We start from the raw sequence: 22,174 nt of genomic DNA, 5'->3' as shown, positions 1-22,174 counted from the left end.
CAAAAGACTGACTCCTAGGCCACGTCAACTTTAAGGAGCTGAGAAGGTGAGGAGTAACCAGAAAGGAGATTCAGCAAAAGCGGTCATGAGGTAGGAGGAAAACCAGAAAGAATGTGGTTTCTGGAAATCAAGACAAGAAAGTGTTTCAAAAGGCAGCTACTGACGAACTTGGCCAAATGCTACTGATAAGAGGTGTTGAGAACTGACCTTTGGGTTTAGCAGCATGAAGATCATTGGTGACCTTGAGCAGTTCAGTGCAGCAGAGAGGGGCAAATGCTCAAACGGAAGTTCGAAAGCGAATGGAGGGGAGAGAGTGGAAGCAACAGATATAGGCAGTTCTTTAGAGTTACGCTTTAAAGGGAAGGAGTGAAAAGAGGGTGGTAGCTGGAGGGGGAGGGAGGGTAAAGAAGTGTGTATTAAGAGCCTGTTTATTTTCCTCTTGGAAGGGTCCAGTAGAACTTACTAGCGGAACCAGGCAGGAAATGAACGTTTGTGAGAAAAATCAACAACATATTCCCTGGAACCAGGTTCTGCATGTACCGCCTAACTGATCCACACATGGTTCCCGTATCAATGAGGAAACGTATTGTGGGAGTCAAGGTGCCTGGGTTAGGCCTCAAAGACTTAATACCTTAAAGGTTTCCGATTCAAAAGGCGTTAACAACGAGCCCGTCAAGCAGCAGAGTGCAGGTTCACTGCCCATGGGCAAAGCCAAAATGTGGTCGGGAGCCATCTTCTGAGAGGTTCATTTAGTGGGGCAGTTTTACAGAAGGCTGCGGTTGTTATAATCATCAACATCATCTCATCGTTATCAAACAGCAGTTAAGTGCCTAATTTCTCTTACCACGTCATAAATTAAAATAGAGGGCCTTTTTCCCTGGGGGTGCTGACTGTGGTGACGAGCAGGAGTAAACGCAGGCTGGAAGGTCAGAGATGGGGAAAGACGGGCGCGGGGTAGAGGCAAGTGCCTCTTGGCAAACCATCCTGCCCCAGAACCCGATTTTCCCCCTCCTTCTCCAAACGCGGGAGTGGATCACTCTCTCCCTGCTATTTCTTCCTCCTTTGCTCTTTGCGCCCCCTGCTTCTCCTTCTGCTGTTCTGTCGCGGCGCAAGGGTGGATCTGAAGATCTGCCCCGACCCCTACCTGCCTCCCCAGCGCCTGTACGCGCACGGGAAGCCGACCGAAAGCCGTGAAACTCCAGCGCGGCAGAAGCCGGCGTTCTGAGCATGTGCGAGCAAGCCCGGGGGCTGGAGCGGATTCGGGCGGCCGAACCCAGGTCGCTGCCCTAAGCGCCGCTCGAGAGCACTGTGAGCGCGGGGCCGAGCGGCACTCCCCAGAGCGGTGCCCTGGCGCCCTGAGCGCAGCGGCTGCGCCCTGCCCTCCGGGCGTGGGCTAGCCGGCCGCGTGTGCCTGGCTGCTTGACGCGAGGACGAGCCAATCAGGGCCAGCGGCCCTGGCTGCCATGTGACGGGCGAGGCGGCTCCTTTCCCCAACGCGGCCAGAGGGAGGAGAGAACCGGGGCTCGCCGCGAGCCTTCGAGAGCAGCGGCCGCGGAGGAGGCGGCGGCGGCGGCACAGGCTCGAGCCAGCCGCGCGCGCATCCCCGGGCGCCCTGCGCGGCGGAGATCTCGGCGGGCCGCGGGAGCCCAGGACGGGACTGGACAAAGCAAGATGGCAGGAATCTTAGCCTGGTTCTGGAACGAGAGGTTTTGGCTCCCTCACAATGTCACCTGGGCGGACCTGAAGAACACGGAGGAAGCCACCTTCCCGCAGGCTGAGGACCTCTATCTCGCCTTCCCCTTGGCCTTCTGCATGTTAATGGTACGGCTCATCTTCGAGAGGTAAGACGGGCTGGAGCGCTCCTCCCCTCCCCCTACACACACACGCGCGCACACCCTCGCGAGCGCTCCTCCCCTCCCCCTACACACACACACACACACACACACGCACACCCTCGCGCGCACACGCACACTCGCGTGCTCCGTGGCGCACGCACCCGCGCCCCCAGCGCTCGCGCTTACGCCTCCCAACCTTTGTGTTCGGGAAGGGGTTGCTGACCCCTCAGCCTGGCTGCGGTTCTCGGAGCCGGAGCGGGTCTGGCTTGCCTCCGGATTTCCTCCGGGGCGTTGGGGAGGGCCCGCGGAGCACTGGGGTGGCCCCCCACACTCCTCCTTGGCCCGCGCTCTCCTCCTCGCGGAGAGGGCGGGCGAACAAAGGTGAGCGACGGCCGGCCTTGGGACGCGCCACACTCCGCCGGGCTGGTCCCTCTCCGCCCCGCGGGCACGCTGCGCTGCCAGGCAGCGCTTCCCTGCCGAGCCTTGTCGCCACCCACCTGACAGCCAGGAACATTCCGGACGCGCGGCCCGGAGGGCAGAGGAACCGCGCACACTTCCAAATGCTTTCACCCGGGCGCACGGATTGCCCGGACTGTGCTTTGGAGAAATTCACCAGGGACTCCTTGGTTTATGGCCGCTGTTTGGTTTCCATCAGTGACACTGAGTATCAGGACCACAGTGCTGGGAAATAGGTGACAATAGTTTGTAGGTTTCCAGGACTCCGGGCCATTAGCGATTTCTTTCCAGGACGGGTGCGCAGCCTGCAAAATGGGGTTATTAAATTGATAGATGTTTCCTATGAAATTTAATAAACATAAACTTTAATTTGGTACCAAAACACAAACAATTTTAAAGAATTGCCATATTATTGTTTGTATAATTGCCGGATTTGGTTGGGTAGCTCCTTTGTGTCATAAACAAACTTGTGTTACTCACTGAATCAGTCTTAGTCACCAAACTAGATTGTGCCTGCCACGCACTCTCCGGGTGCTATTGAAACAAAACCGGGACAGCAACACACACTTCTTTTTCTCAACTGAAAACCTCAACCTCCCATTCCTCTCCCCTCCCCCGTCCCCCATTCATCAGTAGAGGCTGAACTTCTTAGATCACAGAGTATAGATTCCACTTCTCACTTCCACCTCTCCTCCTCTACCCCCAGCTCACCTTGGTCTTGTTTCTTAAGCTTTTGCTCTGTTTTTTGGTGTTTCTGTTTGTCCAAAACCACTCTTGAGGATGGCAGAATTTGTCTTTTGTGTCATTTGTTTCTGGAAATGGCAACAGACAATGCTTCATGGGAACAAAAGGTATCTTTTGTTTAAGGAAGGTGTATTTTTCAATGGGCAGTATTGTTGCTTGAGAACTAAGTCAGCTGTTCGCATGCAGAGATTGACGTGCACAGAGGAACAGATTTAAAGACCTATTTTAAAATGATTGGAATCTAGCACAGATACGTCATTGATCCTCTCCAGCGCTGAGACTTACTGTGAGAAAGTGGGTGTGTTGTGTTTGCAGGGTTAGAGTTGCTTTGTAGAGCAGATGTTTACTTACAGAAAATGGGAACTCATATCTGACCTTGCAATCTGTCCAAAAAGAGCCTCTTGGGAACGCCGGGTGCTCTGTGGCGACTCATAGTAGGGCTTCCACACAGTTGCCGAATGACATCTGATCAATTCTGGCTGATCAATTCTGACTGGGCTCACTTTTAGCTGGCTAATGCATTTTGAAAGAGATGTGTAGTCCTATGTTTTGGAAAACAAAACCATGTCAGCTATTGACCTGTAGGCAGAAAGCTGATTCCAGGCTGTTCATTTGGTTGGAAAAAATGCATGTTAGAGAATGGAGATAGCTTTGTACTTTGACTTTCTCTGCTTTAAAAAAAAAAAAAAAAAAGCTAATTTCATGGTTGCAAACTGGAAGTTCATTTTTCCTCATCCTGAACATCTTTTTCTTCCTTTGCACAATCCCATGACTTAGAATTTACACAAAGGGGTCAGCTGCCTTCAACCATCAGTCACAGCAAATGTCCTCATATTGATACATAGAGAGTTGGTGGGTTTCTTTCAGGCCATTGATCCAAATTGAAGTGATTTAATAGCCTGTATGGAAAGTGAAAGTTTATGATTAATGTTCAGCATAATAATCCAGTATGGCCCATATACCACAGGATGCTACTGACTTTTGGAAGGGTGTCTATTTCTTTCTGTAGTAGCGACAGCTCTGTCTTTAACCATTCGGGACTCTCTCACTTCTCTGAAAATCCAAGGGTATAGTTGTATCCAGAATTACAAGTTCTGCATGTTTCTCCTCTTCTCAAACCTAAATGACACATTCTGGTATCCAACCTGTGGCCTTCATTTCAGCACCCATCAAGGACCTGAATCAATATAACTGAACCAAGCGATATCGTTGGCAGTGGTATGACTCACTTTCGGTACCCTTCTAACATGTTGTGCGTAAATGTTTTTCTTTTGCAGTATTCTGTAACGTATAACATGATTTTAAAAAGCTGGTTGTAAATCTCTTTGAAAAATGAAATGATTTATAATAGGAAATCATTCCCCCAGGATTCTATTCCTTTTATGCTCCTATTGTCATTTATTTCAGAGCTGAGAACATATCTATGAAATAGCTGATTATCTTTGATTTCTATTAAATGGGGGTCTTTAATGCCCTTGTTGAGGAAAAAATTGTGAATTTGAATTCATTCTCCTCAATCTTATGTATTTGTCTCTGTAAAGAGAAGCACTAAAGAATTAATTGAATCGGGCTTTGCCCATTTGGGCGGTCCTACCTTCCCGTTTTCACCCCCACTGTTTGGGTGTTGGCAGTGAAGGCACTGGTGGCCAGAACAATGCCATGTTGTAGTACCATATGGACAGCAATATGAATGTCCAGCATGATTGGTTAAAAATGGAGCAGCCTAAATTCAGTGACTTTTTGCTGATTCTGTGAACAGCCCAAAGCCTGGTGGTTTTTACATTAGTCTTTAAACTACAATTAGCTCTGGGTAGGGACCAGAAGGGCCACCATAGATATTACCTGATTGACTGAATAAAATATCTGTTTTTTAAAAAAATAGTTGGATGGTTTCTCCTAGAATGAAAATTGTAGTGTATACCGTTATGTTGTTGGCTTGTTGACAAGGAGCAAAATATTATTTAATAATGTAGCATTCTCATCTCTTTGGTGAATTTTCTTGATTTAATGCTTGTTTAGGCTCAGTGAGCCATTCTCTGGAGTTATACTAAATGCTTCTTCTAAATTCATTAAAAAAATGTGTGTTGCTATGGTATTCATAAATGTGGGATTAAAGTTCTGCTGAATTTCTATTTGGGAGTAAAAATTTTTTGAGTTATAGTTACAAAAGATAACATTAATGCATTTTCTTCCTTGTGGGTTTAGGAGAGAGACGCAGAAGGTACTGATTGAGAATCGGAACATTCGCATTCTAGTCAATCTTACCTCATACTGGGGCAGCCACCTAATTTCTCTCTGCCTTATTTTCTCACTTATGCAGTGAAGCAGATGGCCTTTGTAATCCAAGGTTGCTTGCACTTTCCCAGTTATCTGATTCCTGTAGGGATGCTATATATTTGAAGCTTACTAATTGTTATCTCATGAAACTTTGAAGCAGGCTAAATGTTACTTTTTTTGCAGGTAGAAATAAGTCATCTAAGAATAAAGAGATTTTTTTTCATACAAATATCCTAGCTAATGGTTTTGTTTCTTGTATTTTTCAATTATGATTTGAGTTAAAAGAATCATGTGGGCTGTTATCATTTGTGATCCAAATAGCGACACTCTTTCAGAATAACCAACAAAGAAGATTCTCCAGAGAAGGCAATTGCTCTCTTTCCTCAGACCTTTTTTAGATGGATCCCAGAGTAGATCTGCATCTCTTGTGATGTCTGGGTAAGAAATGAGCAGCTCATTCCTGTCAGGTTGGTTCTTCAAGTGCCAAGCTACATGAGAGCTGTCATTCTTCAGAGGCTGACACCAGTCTTGCCTGGCTCATTCAGCCAAATAATGACCTCCTGCCACCAAATCCTCAAAGAACAACAGTGTCTCAGTTGTATCAGAGGGAATGTCTGGCCAGTGGGTCAATTTTTATCATGGGTTTACTTAATATCTTTGCCTTAGCAGCAGCCTTGGGTAAGGCCACTGAGGAGAGGAGAGGAGAGGACAGAGAGAAAACGAGTGAGAATGTATTTCTGATGGTTAGAGGAGAGAGGGGAGGTGTGAGTGAATGACTGCCAGGAAAAAGTGGGGTGTCAGGTGTTTCATAACTGAAGGATGTTCCTATAATGTAGCTTGTAATGGAGGCTGATATTGTCAGATATAGTTTAGAAGACTGGAGTGTGCAATGGACTGAATGTTCATGTGCCCTCAAAACCCATAAGTGGCAATCCTTATTCATAAGTTGCAGTAGTAGGAAGTGGGGACTTTGGGAAGTGAATAGGCCATGAGGGTGGTGTCTCATACATGGGATTAGTGCCTTTATAAAAAAGACCCCAGAGAATTCCCTCACCCCTTCCATCATGAGGACACAGTAAAAGGATGGCTGTCTGTGAAGCAGGAAGATTGCCTTCCCCAGACACCAAATCTGCTGGTGCCCTGATCTTGGACTTCCCAGTCTCCAGAACTATGAGAGAGAAATTTCTGATATTTATAAGCCTCCCAGCCTACGATATTTTGTTATAGCAGCCAGAATGGCCCAAGATGGAGTACTTGAGAACAACTTGCATACAAACATGGTTTTTTCATACAATCCATCCTGGATGTTTAACTCCATAAATGTACCTTTTTTGCTTGTTAAATGATTGTGTGATTCAGATTAAAACTACAGATACCTGCTTTGCCAGACTGGTGTAAGAGGCAAGAGTTTGGGTCAGACACAAACAGGTTGATGCCTGAAGTTTCTGACTGGGGTAGAAAAATTGGATTACAATGGATGTTTCATTGGAAAACAACCTAAAATCAAAGGGGTGGTATTCTCTGCAGAACTTTGGTACAGCCTTCTTATCTTGCAAAATAAGAGGTTTGTATTTACAGGGTGCAATAGTGTAGCTATTTGTAATAGGTTGATTTGTGGATAAAAGACATGACATTACTCTTAATGGGCAGCACCTTAGAATAGTGGAGAAGGCAGGTGAGATAACTTTAAATTATCACAAATGATATAATGTCATCAAGGACTGATGAAATTAACACCCTGAGTTCACTTAATGACTTTTCTGTTGAAAGTATTTGAATTCTCCATGGACAGGTTTAGATTTTTTCCTCAATTCCAGTCCCAAAGGTATTTCAGAAGTGGTTTGTCTTCTGTGATGGGGAAGGGCAGGTGGCCTTGGCAAGATAATGGAGTTTCAGATGAATTTCTTCCATCATCAGACCAGTCCCATGGCTTTACAGGAGATCACTGCACCTGCCTCAGGCTTTCTTTGTCTGTTTTACTCACCTGATAGCACTTTGTTGGTGAGCACTAGAATCTCGGTCCATGTTGTACATAGAAGATTTTAAATGTTTATTACATGCAGTTAACATTCCTTCCTCCATCACCAAGCAAACCAGATTTTCTAAAGCTATTGGTCATCTATTTCTTACAAAGCCATGACCCTCGAAATTATATTGTTTTTTTACCCCTTGCATCTTCATTTGATCAATTTATTTCTTAAGCACTTCTGAGTCAGGATACCAAAGTTTCCAAATTTTGTTTGCTAGTAACTAGTGTGCCACTTAATGTTGTTAGGGGGGTATTTTTTCTTTCTTTTTATTTGTGAAAGTAAGAGGTTAGCAAGATTGCCACTCGTATTACAAGGATCCTTCTGTATTAGTGATGCCCTGAAAATCTTTATGCCTAAAGTTATTCTTTGGTCCCTTCCTTCCCACATCCCCTCTTTTAAAAAAATGGTTTCATAAGCTCTTTTGTCGTCACTTTTTCCTGCCATCATAGTTTCTATTGACTTCTCCAAATGCCTGTGCTATGGCCTGATTGAATACAAAATGGTGATTCTCACAATGCCTTTTTTGGGGTACTACTATGGATGATGGTGTGCCCAGGACATGTGGTCTGAAGTTGTAACTTGGAGCTCACCATTTGTTTTGTTTTATGTTGGACTATTGCAAGTGACTACAGTTTTTAGTTTTAATTTAAAAAATAACAACTAATATTTATTTCCTAGTATGAGTTTATTACTTTACATGGTTTACATTGTATAATCCTCTTACAAGCCCTGTGTGGTAGATATTAATTTTCCCAATATTTTACAGATGATACTAAGGATAGAAAATTTAGGAAATGCACCTAACTTTACACAGCTTAAAATAACAAGGTAGGCATCTAGAACCAGGTTTCTTGATCTCCTAATAATTTCTTCGATCTCCTATTTTAAAGCAAGTATCATGAGCTCATACGGTATATATATATATATGGTTTTATATGCAGGCTTTTGCTATGTAATGATATAATCTGAGCATTTTCCATGCAATTAAACTTATTCAAAAGTGTTTTCAATGGCTGCACATTATTCTACGCTTTGGATATGCCATAATTCATTTCACTAGTCCCCGTATTATTGTTGGATACTTAGGCTGTTTCCAGTTTGTGTATATAAATCTTTCAATTACTGATGACTTCCTAAGGAATGTTTCCCAGAAGTGGCATTTCTAAGCCCAAAGATAAATATTTTAGTGTTCTTGATAGATACAAATCACCAAATTGGTTTTGGGAAAGATTATATTCATTTGTATTTCCTTATTAGCATGCAGATTATTATTATTTGAGGAAATCTTTTTCTTTGAAAGTTGAAAAAAATGTTACTCTTGTAATGTGTGTTTTATGTTACTCACGATAAACTTATTTCAAATATTTATTAATCACTTGTATTTCACTTTCTGTGAATTCATGTGTATTTTCCTACTGGGATGAGCTTCTCAACTTTTTGGGTAGGAAATGGTGGCCTTTGATTTTTTTTTTAATCGGAATGGTTTCGTATTGTCTGTTTCTGTAGTCATGTGTTTATACTCACTTCTTTCTGCCTCCTGCCTTTCCTCCACAACCTAAGTCCTCATCATCAGGAAGGAAGCTTCTCAGATTCTATTAATACATACTGGAAAGGATACTTGCAAGAGGATGAAGTAGATAATATCCTGACTTTATTATGGAAGATGAGGCAGAGAGAAAGGGCTTGGAATAAGTTTCAGGGATTAAGAATGAATGGGTTTTGGGACTTCCCTGGTGGCGCAGTGGTTAAGAATCCGCCTGCCAATGCAGGGGACATGGGTTCGATCCCTGGTCCGGGAAGATCCCACATGCCGTGGAGCAGCTAAGCCTGAGCGCCACAACTACTGAGCCTGCACTCTAGAGCCCGCAAGCCACAACTACTGAGCCAATGCACCACAGCTACTGAAGCCCGTGTGCCCTAGAGCCTGCGCGCTGCAACTACTGAGCCCACGCACCGCAACTGTTGAGCCCACATGCTGCGACTACTGAAGCCTGTGTGCCTAGAGCCCATGCTCCGCAACAAGAGAAGCCACTGCAATGAGAAGCCTGCACACCGCAACGAAGAGTAGCCCCTGCTCGCCACAACTAGAGAAAGCCTGCGAACAGCAACAAAGACCCAATGCAGACCAAAAAATAAATAAATAAATAAAAAATTAAAAACAAAACTAAAAAAAAAAAAAAAAGAATGAATGGGCTTTTATGAAGGAAAACTCAGAGATAGAGCCTAAACACCTTTATATTGTTTCTCTGAACATTTGGATAAAAGTGACTTATTAGACTAAACATTAGGGAAATGCAAATCACCCCACAAGCATTAGGATGGCTACTATAAAAAAAGAAAAGAAAAGAAAATAACAAGTGTTGGTCATGATGTGGAGAAATTGGAACCCTGTGCCTTGTTGGTGGGAATGTAAAATGGTACAGCCACTGTGGAAAACAATATGGAGTTTCCTCAAAAAATTTAAAATAGAATTACTATATGATCCAGCAATTGCACTTCTGGTATATGCCCAAAAGAATTGAAATGCGGGTCTCAAAGAGATATTTGTATACCCATGATCATAGCAATATTATTCACAATAGCTAAAAGGTAGAAGCCACATAAGTGACCGACAGGTGAATGGATAAACAAAATGTGGTATATACGTGCAATAGGATATGATTTAGCCTCAAAAAGGAAGGAAATTCTGACACATGTTACAACAGGGATGAACCTTAAAGACATTATACTAAGTGAAATAAGCCAGTCACAAAAAGACAAACACTGTAAGATTGCACTTATGTGAGGTAACTTGAATAGTCAAATGCATAAAGACAGAAAGTAGAATGGTGGTTGCCAGGGGCTGGAGGGAGAGGGAAATGGGGAGTTAGCGTTTCATGAGTATTCTCATGTACTTTCATCAGTTTTGCAAGATGAAAGAGTTCTGGAGATAGTGGTGGTAATGGTTGCACAATGTGAATGTACTTAATGCCACTGAACTGTACACTAAAAATGTTTAAGATGGTAAATTTTATGTGTATTTTACCACAATTAAAAATAATAAGAAAAAAAGAAAATGCACTGACTAAAGAAAAAGTCATTTACTAGAAATACCTGATTTCATTTTCTAGACTTGACAGTTTTCTAGTTATTAATAAATACTACTTCCATGAAGGGTGAGGGAAGGAAGGTTGAAGGCCAGAGAGCACTCAAGTACCCTGGGCCTTTTTTGAAAGGCACTTCAACCAAACAACCTCCTTCAATCTATTTATCAATATAACAATTTAATAATTGGCATGTCCAGAAAAGGAGAGCAAAGTGTCTTTGGAAAAGCACACTGTATAGTTTCAGAGGATCCCTCGGACTAAAGTAAAGGCATCCTAGTGAGTTCACAATCCATTTAAAGCTAACCAGGAAGATAGGATAAAATTCTAGTAAGGCAAGTGACCTAGGCCAGAGATACTTCCAATGGAAGCTTTTGCCATGGAAGAAGAGCAGATCTGAGCTTCCTCTCTATTTTTCGATTTAATTGCACAACCATTTTTGTAAGCAAATGATTTAAACACCTGAAAATTTGAACATGGTTTTTCCTTAAATGCTGTATGCTATAAGGCAATCGATTGTAAGCAGTGGCAAGTATATTATTGAAAAGTAGTTTTTCAAAGTTGCGTTGTACAAAACACAGCTTTCTATGATTCATTTATGAGAATATTTTGGGCAGGTTTTTGTTTTTGTTTTTTTTTAAGGAGGACTTTCTTTTCCTCACTACTGGTCTTCAAAGTGAACTTCTTTTGGACCACTCCTGCTTCCTATTCCTACTTTTGCTTTTATTTCCTCACAGTTGGCTTGTGGTGGTTGTTTATAGCAGGGGTGGAGCTGGAGACACCCAGATGGTTGTTTGTTTTTTTTTTAAGGGGTACATGTGTTAATTTAAATTTTTTTTTAAACATCTTTATTGGAGTATAACTGCTTTACAATGGTGTGTTAGTTTCTGCTGTGTAACAAAGTGAATCAGCTATACATATACATATATCCCCATACCTCCTCCCTCTTCCGTCTCCCTCCCTCCCACCCTCCCTATCCCACCCCTCTAGGTGGTCACAAAGCTGACCTCCCCGTGCTATGCGGCTGCTTCCCACTAGCTATCTATTTTACACCCAAATGGTTTTTCATTGCAGGGAAGATACATTCCTTTACTAGGTGGCCTTTTTCACACAGTGACCTAGGAATAACATTTGTTTGTGACTTGCCAATGTCTACATAAATGCCACATCTTATCTCTGAGGTTTTCAGGTTACAAAGCTATTGTTGCTGTCCTGAAGCTGTAATTGTGATTCTTTTTTCCTTCCTGCCTCTTTCCTTTCCTCTCCTTTCCTTCTTTTTTCCCTCCCTCCCTCCCTTACTTCTCCTCTCTTTCTTCTTTTCTCTCTCTCTCCCTCTCCACCTTTGTTCCTTCTGCTTCTCTTTGTTACAGATCCTTTAAAAACACAGGGAGGTTTAGTTTAGAGAGCAGAGGAACAGCACAGAGTTAAGAGTGGGAGAGGGAGGCAAAGAAAACCATCAGAAATCTTGTCCAGGGACACAGTTTGGCAAGTATCAGAGTAAAAGTTGCCAGCTAGTCTAAGTGGCTCTGTAGATCACCATTTCAAAGCAGAATGAAGTGACTTGGTGCTCTAAGCAGAGTGGCAGTTTTGGACACAATAGCTTGAGTGAAGGAAAATTGAGAATCAGTCACTTAGGCATGCTGGAGATTAAGAGAATATAAGGGCATTGTGTGTCAGTGGGAGTGTGGATATCTTTGAGTGTGTGGATACACTGAAGGGTGACAGTGCATTTAAATTATGTTACTGTTGTGTACTTTTATAGGACTTAATTATAAATGTGTATTTCTTAAAATATTGTTATGCCACATAACTTGAGTACAGCAAATTGGTTTTAGGTTTTAATGGAATTGATGTAAAATGATACCCCATAAAAAAAAAGTATTTGTGTTTGGTTTCAGAAAAAAAAGAAATATATATTCCTAACTAGAATTAAAAGGAAAATGGATGGGGTATCAGAAAGACTGGAAACTTGGGTTTAAATCCAAACACTGCCTTTTCTCAGCTATTCAGTTGTGAACAGAATACTCTGAAATTTGGTCTGCTCGCTTATAAAATGGGGAACGCGGCTACTCTGTGATATTAGAAGACTATCTGCAAAAATGTAGTTGAAAGAGACTCAACTGCTTCCTAAAAATATACATTGTGTAAAAAATAATTGATAACATGGTACACTACAGTATTTAGTATGACTGAGAAATAATATCCTGTAATGTGATTTCATGTGTCAAGTATGTGTTTTCTGGGGCAGGGGGTGGGTCGGGAGAGGGTATGGCTTATAGAGGCAGTAGGATCTGTTTATGTATTTGATCCTGGAGCTGGAGGATTTACTTGCTCTGTTGAAGAGTAAATATTTAGGGTTTTAAAGAGGCATTGAAGCCCCAATCTCTTCGGCGCTATGCCTATTTAGGGAGGAGAATGCTTCTTAGCCTTTTCTTCTCAACAGTTAATAGTGTATTGTAGGTCAGAGAGTTCCTTGTATTTGGTGGCAGAAAACTATGGTAGGATTTCTAATGGTAGGATTTGAGACAAGTGATGGGCAGCTGTGTACCACTTAGAGCCTGAAGCTTTCTCAGGGGGCTCAGCCTTTAGAGAGAGCCCAGGAAGATGGTCTTCCACTAGATGGAGTTTTCTCTGGAAACTGCCTTTCAGTGGAGGGATGCCTTATGCAGATATCCCAGTCTATCTCCCATTGCCCCATCTGGCCCTGATGGTCGTTTTTTTATTGCACGTGGTCTCCAGGGAAAATTGATTGGGTATTCAACCACTGGTAATGGCAAACATCAAATTCACCATTTATATTGATTTAAGACCTAGACTGAATTCTGGCCATGCCACCTACTAGATACAGATCTAGGAGCAAATTACTTAATCTTTTCATGCTCAGTTTCCATTTGAGACTCAGGGTTGTTGTGAAGATTAAATGAGATAAAGCATGCACTGCGTTTAGGGCAATGCCTAGTTCATGGAGGTGGTAATTACTTGCTCTTCAAGTTTATTGAAGGTATAGAAATGAGACTTTACCATGAGATTTCTGAAACCCTTTACTAGCATTACCTTTATGTCATGAATGTGTATGTCAGGCTGCATTCCTGCTTTCACTAGCTGGGGTTGCTGGCATAGTCATTTGAGTTTTATTTTCCCTATTTCTCCTCTTTTGTCTCTCTCTCTCGCTTTTTTTTTCCCCTCCAGGGAACATTCTGATTCTTCCAACTGTAGTCAGCAGAAAACAACCCCAGCAGGTTAGTGAAGAGCTGGGCCTTATGTATCTCATAGTCATGTAATGCACTTTGCTGAGGTTGTATGTTACTATTTAGACAGCTCAGACATTTTTTTTTTTTCTCATAAGAGCCTCCCAGAGAAAGGAAAGCCTTGAGACTGACATTTATTGATTTCTTTCAGAATTTTAACCCTCGTGGATTGTCTTAATTTTATCCTTAAGAAGAAAGAAATTCAGTCTAGTGTCCTTGAGATCATACTTGTGAAGATGCAGACATTCAAAATTAGCTGAAAATAATAAATATGTGTATTTTTTTTCCTTAAGAGAAACAAATCTACACCCCCAAATTTGAACTTCCATTGGTATGAATACGGCTCACCTAGCCTGACCAAATTAGTTCAGAAGGGGGTTGTACCTGATTTCTACTAAAGGCACTTTTCCAGCTCTGCACAGCTTAAGCATATCATTCTTAAGTACGCGATTTGCTGTGTAAATAGATTAACAAGCCTGCTAATTTCTTTAGGCACTGATAGAGGGCATCTTAGGATGATCAAATACGACATTTTTGGTGGGTTGTCTTTTAAATGAGGAAGTAAGGCAAAGATGAAACTACAATGCTGTGGAGTGACAAATTACCAAAAACTGCCTCTATTTTAATTCAGTAATAGTTTAACAGAGTCATAGATTTTCTGCTTAGAAAGGAAATTGAAAACTCGTTCATTAAAAAATATTTGAGTCTATCATGTGTTACACACCAGTGTTGTACCGAAGTAGTGGGGGAGGGGTGGTAGTTGTGGGAGAGGTCTGCCCTGGGTGCAGGCAGTAAGGGGCTGTATTACCTACCAACAGATGTAAAAGAAAACAATAAAATTGACTAAAAGTTGGTCTGCTTCTTATTAGCACCATGTGAAGCAAATTCTAAACATAGAATTGATAGAGTGAAAAAATACCCCCCCCCCCAACCAGAGCACATTGTTCCTACCACCCCTCTCCCCCCACCTCTTGGAACACCACTGCCAGATGCTATTTCAGGGCACAAATGTTCTGAAAACCACACTTTGAGAAATACTGGCAGAGCTAGGAATCTCTACTTCCCATTTTCTGTATCAGGACAACAAAGCCTGTCGAGATAAATGAAGTAACTTGCTCTGTGCCACCCACGCAGGTCCAGGTCCTGGGAGCGCGTGGCTGCTATGGGATGCTCACAGTGCCATTGTAGGGTGACCACCTGATCCCAGTATATCTGGAACTATCCCAGGAAACGCCTCAGCCCAGGAAAAACTGGAACAGTTGGTCACCCCACCTCATTGTTTGCTCTGTAACACCCAAGTTGGTCTGGTCACCAGCCAGGAGTATTTCTACAATAAAAATGGCTACTCTTCCTCTCCCTACGGGTGAATGAGGCTGGCTGTGGGGAGAAGCATCCCGGGTGATTGAGATGTGTTGCCTGCCCCACTGTCAATGTACATTTCATGGCTTTCTAAAAAACGTGTGATTGGAGGGCTCCCCATTAAATGTGGGTTGGAGCTCCTGAGAGCAGAACTCATTCTGCACATACCCAGGACCAGTTCTTAGTGTGGTGCTTGCTCCCCAGCACGTTTGTCCTGTGTTACTGAGACCATGCACCCAGTTTTATTTTCCTCCCGCTTTCAGCCCAGCGCGGGTTAAGCACCCACACTTAAATTGCTGCTTGCAGAATTGCAAAGGGACTGGAGAAGAGAACAAAAATATACAGGTGGCCGTCGTAAACACGGCAGTTACTTCTAAGGAGTGTTCAGGCGATCAGGTGGTTTTCTGTGTGTGTATTTTTTATTCATGGTTTTGTTGAGTTTTATAAAGTATACAGCTTTCTTTTGCTAGTGGTAGGTACCTGTGGTTTATTGGAAAGAACTGGGCTCCTGAAATAAACATTGCAGTGAACTGTATCTTAGAGTTGAACGAAGGAAGTGTTAGGAGATTCCGCTGCTCTGACTTAGCCTCCCTCAGAGGCAGGCTCTCGCTGTGGGGCTCTACACAAGCAGAATGCTTTTGCCACACTCAGTACCCGTGCTGTGCCCCTGCCCCCAGCCAGCCCACACCTCGGCGTAGGGTCAAGCCATCGACGATCGGGTAGAGGGCAACTAGTCACCAACTTAAGAGCAGGGCTTATCACTTCTTGTAACTGCTGGCTTCTTTTCACTTAGTGAAGATTCCACATCTTCTGTTTACCGCTTAGATCCTCCTCTGCTTCGGATTGAAGGTAGCCTGGGTAAACTGAATCTCCTGATTCGTTGACCCCCTGGTTTTTTGGTCCTGAGCCCCGGTTACCAGCTGTTCTGTCATTACTCACATGTCCCAGGGGAATAGTGAGTTTGAGCAGAATCCACTTAGAAGGATGGTTAGTAAGAGCTATCACCTCCCATTGTGCTAACTTCAGTTCTTTGGTGTGTTTAAAAAATAAGTAATAAACAATATGGAATAAATGTTCTTTCTGTTTTCAAGAATAAGTTCATCGTTTCAGATTCTTTTTTCTGATTGAAAAAAAAAAAAGAAATTGAATTGGTTATTAAGTCCCACAATTATAAAACAACAGTTTATTGTTTGGCAAGCAGTTTTCCCCCTTTTGCAGAATTGAAGATGAGACAAAAATGTTGCATCAGAAGGAGAACCAAACGTGGTTAGCCTTTCTCTCCATTCCATTTTTCCAGCCAATATCTAATTCTTTACTCAGGGGTCAAATCTAAGGAATTTCAGTCCTTTCAAATTGTCTAAAGCTTTTCTGAATTAGATGCACTTAGCTGCTAGAAACTTCTTACTGCCCTGTTTTTTAAAAGCCAACTTTAAAGAGTCAGGAGGCTGCTCTGAATGGGAACTGCTAAAGTAAATAGTGTACGAGGATACATTTTGGAAGTTGACACAGATTATACTTATCTTTGCAGGTGACACTAAACAGTCTTTTTGGTCCTGAGGAGTGTTTAGATTTGTGGAGAGACTAAGAGTGACAGTGAGAGGTAGAGAGAGAGCTAGAGCGAGAGAGGGAGGGAGGGAGTGACTCTCTCTCTCTGCCATATGTGTACTACAAAAGGGAGCATAGAACCCTGACTTTGGCTTAAAATTCCACCTTGGTGGAACCCCAGTTCAGCTAATTCCCTAATGGGTATTTGCTGTAAACCCGTCATTCAAATGTACAATCATCACTTGCTTAACAAATATTTATATGGTGCTGTTTGAAAAGTGCTTTATTTTTCTAACGTAAACTTTTTATTCTGTGTGTATAGCATACATACAGAAACATGCGCAAAAGTACACGGAAAATGTACAGCTCATTGAATTATCACAACAAAGTAAACACACCCATGCGTTCACTAATCAGAACGCGGACCTAGAAATAGAACGTTACTAGCACTGTAGAAGCTTCCTCCTTATTAGTTTTTACCCATTTTATAAATTAAGGAAAAATGATTTTCAGTGTGAAGATGAAAGGCAACTTTAATTCCTCATCTATTCAGCAATACCCATTCTTCCACTTAAGGTCATTGGTTCCTTATAGAGAAAAACATAAGCTCTGCTCTGGTACTTGCCCTCACGCATGGAACCGTATTTCTTCTCTTTGGGTTAAGTTTGTACACATGCTTGGATAAAGGTGTGTGTGTGTTTATATACCAAATTTGATTAGTATTGCTATAAAATTTAATACGTTAAAGAAATTGTTTAGAAAGGAATAGGAAGAGGATGTGGGGAAAGTGAGTGAGAGGAAGAACTGTAGTCAAATCATTCATTTTCTTTCCCACCTTATTTAATTAGAATGTTTTATAAGGATTAATGAAGGGACAAAATACAATGTCTTTACTTTAAAAAGAAAACAAATTAATGATGTTAAACAGGGGATATGTGTGTATGTTTGGAAAGCTTCTATGTCCTGTTCCTTGAATGTAAAAGGTCTGAGAGGATTTGTAGCTTGAGACAAGGGACTCAGACTTTGAATTTGAATAAGTCATGTATTTTGAACACTAAGTGTTTGTGATATAGAAATACTGTGTTTGTTTTGAAAATAGTATCTTTAAGACTTGCTGTGTTTTGTGTTTTTAAAATTATACTTACCTTAAAAACATGTATATTTTAATCTAAATATTTCTAAATAGTAAAAGTGTTTTTCTGTTCCATATTTGGATATATCTTCTATTCCATTTATTCTCTTCTCTTCTTCAGGAATACCAATTATACATATGTCAGATTTCTTTGGTCTACCTTTCATATCCTTTTCTGTACAATGTTTTAATATACTTCATTGCATGTGGTTTTATTAATTTCTGTCAAACCTACCAGCCAGGTGTCCCTTTCACTCATGTTTATTCTGTTTATCCTTTTGCTCTTAACGTTGCTTTAATCTTTTAAAAAATCTTTTCCCTCTGTTCTACTGCTCTCTCTTTTTACAACTTTTAAAAAATTTTATAATCACTTTCTGAATCCTGGTTTCTCTTTTTTGACAAGCAATCACGTAGCCTGCAACTTCTTTAAAAATTTTGTTTGAAGCCTTCCTATGTTCCTGTGGGTAATTCTTTTTCATTTGCTTTCTGGTTCTTATTATTTTGTGATTTTTGTACATAGATTTTATTAGTTCATATCCATATGTTTTAGTCGAAAAACACGGAAAATATTGGATCACTTTCTGCTTATTTCTATAAAGAGGATATCTTAAAATCAGCTTGGTTAAAATCTATTGTCTTTGGACTCACAGAATAATAGAACGGTTTTCCTTAAAAATAATATATTTCATTGATAAAATCTTCAGTGTTCTATGACTACCATTTCATAATCTTAAATGTTCAAATGACCATGACACTGCAGTTGAGGAACAAAGTTTTCAGAGCTTTTCTGAGAGCTATGGGGACTGTAGTAGAACAATATTCTTCCAAATTATGCATTCTAGAGATAATGGGGTTTTCACACTAGTTTTAAATGGAGCTTCTGAATTTTCCCCCCAGTTTTCTTGGAACTGTAATAACACAATATACTGTGAACTCTTGGTGTAGTATTGTCTCAGCAGTAACTATTTGTTAATTTCTAATGTATTGATATTCATTTGTGGATTTTTAAATGTTTTGGTATCTAAAATGATTAATAATTCTACAAAACAAACAGTATTCGGAACATTTTGAGCATTTAAAATTATGAAACCTCTTCCATTTTTAAAATCATTAAAAATATTACCTGGTGTTATATGTCTATAATCTCATTGGGAAACTCTCAGTGCAGGAAAAAAAGCAACAACTTTCCATTTTCACTCTGTTTTCTCAATCCAACTTTCTTCCTTAGATGTGATCAGAATGAACAGTTGATATATATGTTCTTCCAGCACTTTTTCAATGCATTTACCTACACACTCATACATACACACACACACGGAAATATAAATTTTGTTTAAAACATGAATGATGTACTCTAAGTGCTATTCTGAAACTTATTTTTCTTTTTACTTAACATTATGCCTTGAAGATTTTCCAGTGTTGGTGAATGTAGAACCCACTTTATTCTTTCTAATATGATAATAATATAATAATATCCCATTGTTTGGGATTATTTGTTTACAAATGCTGTTAGAAACAATGCTATAACATCATTCCTATACAGACTTCTTTGTACTCAGGTGTACTACTCTAACTTAACTTATAGAAGTAGAATTGCTGGGTCAGAGGATGTACAAAGTTAAAATTTTAATAAATGCTGCCGAAGTCTTTCAAGAAAAATCAAACCAATTTACCCCCCTCTTCCAACTGTATGAGAAACCACCCCACCCTGACTTAACCTGCTGCAAATTTGATGTAATGTTGTCACACTATCCTAATCTATAAAGAAAACAGCTGTTTTAACATGCTGTTTAACAGAGAAGAACAGATTGGGGCTCTGGGTAGGAAGGAAATTTAATAATATCTTCCGTGAAAAGACATTTTGCTGCTCTTTCTTTACCTGAGAAATAGGAATAATAATCCGTAAAACACAAAAAGAAATTCATTCAAGTTTATAATATTGAACTTTTTGACATCTACTGCAATCATTTATTTAACAAACTTATATCTCATATGTTTATACCCTTTTCAGCATTTGTTATTAAAGAATACAACAAAACACTCACTATTCCTGTTAAGTAAGCCCAAGGCAATAGTATTTTGTTATATTCTTTCATAACAAATAAAAGTCATTTATAGATATATTAAATGTTATCACCTTGTATAAGAAATCATGAATGAGGGAAATCTCTCCTTGTATGAGGTTTTCTAATAATCTGTTATTTGAGTAGTCACCTTATGATTAAGCAATTCTGAGGGTAGAAAAATTTTTACTCAACGAGTCACCAAGTAACAAGTAACCAAGATTCAACAAGTAATCTAGAACTCAAGAAATTTTAAAATCTAGAACTAGGTTATTCTTCAGTACAGCTGTCTGCCCACCCCATCCTACCTCCCAGGCATCGTATTATCTCCTCATGCTTTTCTGTTTAGGGAAAAGTTATGTTCTTATACCTGTAGAATAGCATATATTAAAATTTGTTGACTTTTATGAAAATGTTCAAATATACAGAAAAGCTAAAAATGATGACATGAATACTTAACTTTCTCATCACTGGAATTCAATGATTAACATTTTTATGTCTCTCTATATTTTTTTCTTCTGTACCATGCAAAGTAAATTTCAGATATTATGACACATCATTCTTAAATACTTGAACACGCATCTGTTGTGCAAGAATAAAGACATTCTAGGGTGGCTTTTTAAAAGTAGCTCTTTGAAAAAGAATTTTACACTGTGGAATTTATTATTTTTTTTTAAATTTTTGAAATGTATAGGTTCATAGCTATATGGATTCTGGATTTGGTGAAATCATAAGGTAAAGGAAAACCATAAATTTAGATTCAGTGACTAAATTTAATGGTGGTATAAAAATAAGGCTTGAGGTGATACTTTAATGAAAAATACATGGACGATTATATGTAATATCTTGCTTGCTATTTCATGGGAGTCGTGTCCAAGATTTTGAGCTGGAAAGCCATAAGTTTACAAGAAGTAGCTAAGTAGTTATTCATTAATAATAATTCATGGCATTTGAAAATCCATGTGAAGTACATTGGCTCATAAATCAAGTCGTTAGATCCATCTCCATCAGGCAAACATTTCTCAAGATTGCTGACTCCTGCTCCTGATGTGGTAGTGTTTACACTTCTCTGGGTCATGTTTGATCTTGTAGCATGGTGAGTTCAAGGCTCCAAAGCAGACTTGGAGTACAGTTACCTTCTCAGAATGCAAGTCCAGACTCACCACTTCTGTTGGCTAAGTAAGCCTAAGGCAATGAGTTGGACAGGGTTTGAAATACGTAAATGAGATAAAAGTATGTTAAGTAAATAGTTGCTGTCGCTGTTGCAGGCCTAAAATTATACACTAAAATAAACCTGTGTTTTATTATTATTATTCCCATTTCTCAGGTTCAGAAAGAAAGAGTAGCAAAAGAAGTTAACATCTCCCCCAAACCAATTCTCGGACAGAAAAAGGAGTCTCAGCTTCCAGGCACCACATTAACTGTGCTCCTCTCTAGAATCCTCTTTATCTTATCATCCTATTATCATCAACTTGCCTGTGTAATTCTTGGGAAGGAAACTGATTAAGAAAAAATCAATACAGGCTTATTGTGGAAAAACTGTCAAATGGTAAAATGCTGTATTTAATGCAAATTAAAACTCCCTTCTCAGAGAGGAGCATTTGCAGTTGTTTTCTGGAGCTTTTTCTATGCATATCCAAACATATATATCTCTCTATAAATGTTATATCTGCTCTTTTGTATTTTTTCACTTAAATGGTTGTGTAGAATTTTAACACATAAAATATATATTTTACCTATGTAATACATAACAATATATTTATCATAATTTACGTAACCAATCCCCTATCAGTGTATCTTTAGTTCATTTTTAGTCAGATGCTATTAAAAGCAATGCCACAATGGCTATTTTTGTGCATATATCTTTGTTTATGTGTGAATGTTTAAGATAAACTCCTATTAGTGTGAAGTGACTGGGTCATTTTGAATTTTGATAGGTATCGTCAAACTATTCTCCTAGGGGTTTATACCTGTTTATAGTCCCACTAAGGAAGGTTTGTGATGTGACATGTAACAGAACTTTCAAATGTTTGCCAATCGGCTATGTGAAAAATGGTATCATTTTAATTTACCTTTATTTTTAAGTGAAATTCAGCCCATTTTCCTATGTTTTAAAGCCACTTAAAAATTTTCTGTGAATTACTTGATGTTTTTGTCACTGTGGGGAGTGTTTGTGGATTTATAAAAGCTCTCTATGCAGAAATAAATTAGCTATTTTTCGTGTGTATTATAAATATCTTATGTTTTTTGTCTTTTGACTTTAATTATGATTTTTTTTCAGGACTGAAGATTTTAATTTTTATGTGGTTTGAGCAATCACTGTTTTCCCTTCAGAGTACAGCTGACCCTTGAACAACATGGGGCTTAGGGGCGCCGAACCTCTGTGCAGTTGAAAATCCACG

At 40.2% G+C, this 22,174-nt stretch overlaps 1 protein-coding gene across 3 annotated transcripts in view; it reads left to right on the top strand.

Annotated features, from left to right (window-relative positions):
* Positions 1–1,300: 1,300 nt before the first annotated feature.
* CERS6 (ceramide synthase 6) overlaps positions 1,301–22,174 on the top strand; it is a 313,957-nt gene continuing 293,083 nt past the window's right edge. For 2 of the 3 annotated variants that reach the window (XM_082396858.1, XM_082396856.1), the window contains exon 1: positions 1,301–1,841. In XM_082396858.1, the coding sequence (XP_082252984.1) occupies positions 1,672–1,841 (170 nt within the window). In that variant the 5' untranslated portion in view covers positions 1,301–1,671. The remainder of the gene's footprint in view (positions 1,842–22,174) is intronic. The other variant, XM_082396857.1, reaches the window with a different exon arrangement.

Source organism: Balaenoptera borealis (assembly GCF_965194805.1).
Source record: "Balaenoptera borealis genome assembly, chromosome: 6".
In the NCBI taxonomy this organism is placed as follows: Eukaryota; Metazoa; Chordata; class Mammalia; order Artiodactyla; family Balaenopteridae; genus Balaenoptera; species Balaenoptera borealis.
This window is presented reverse-complemented; position numbering and strand designations above follow the sequence as displayed.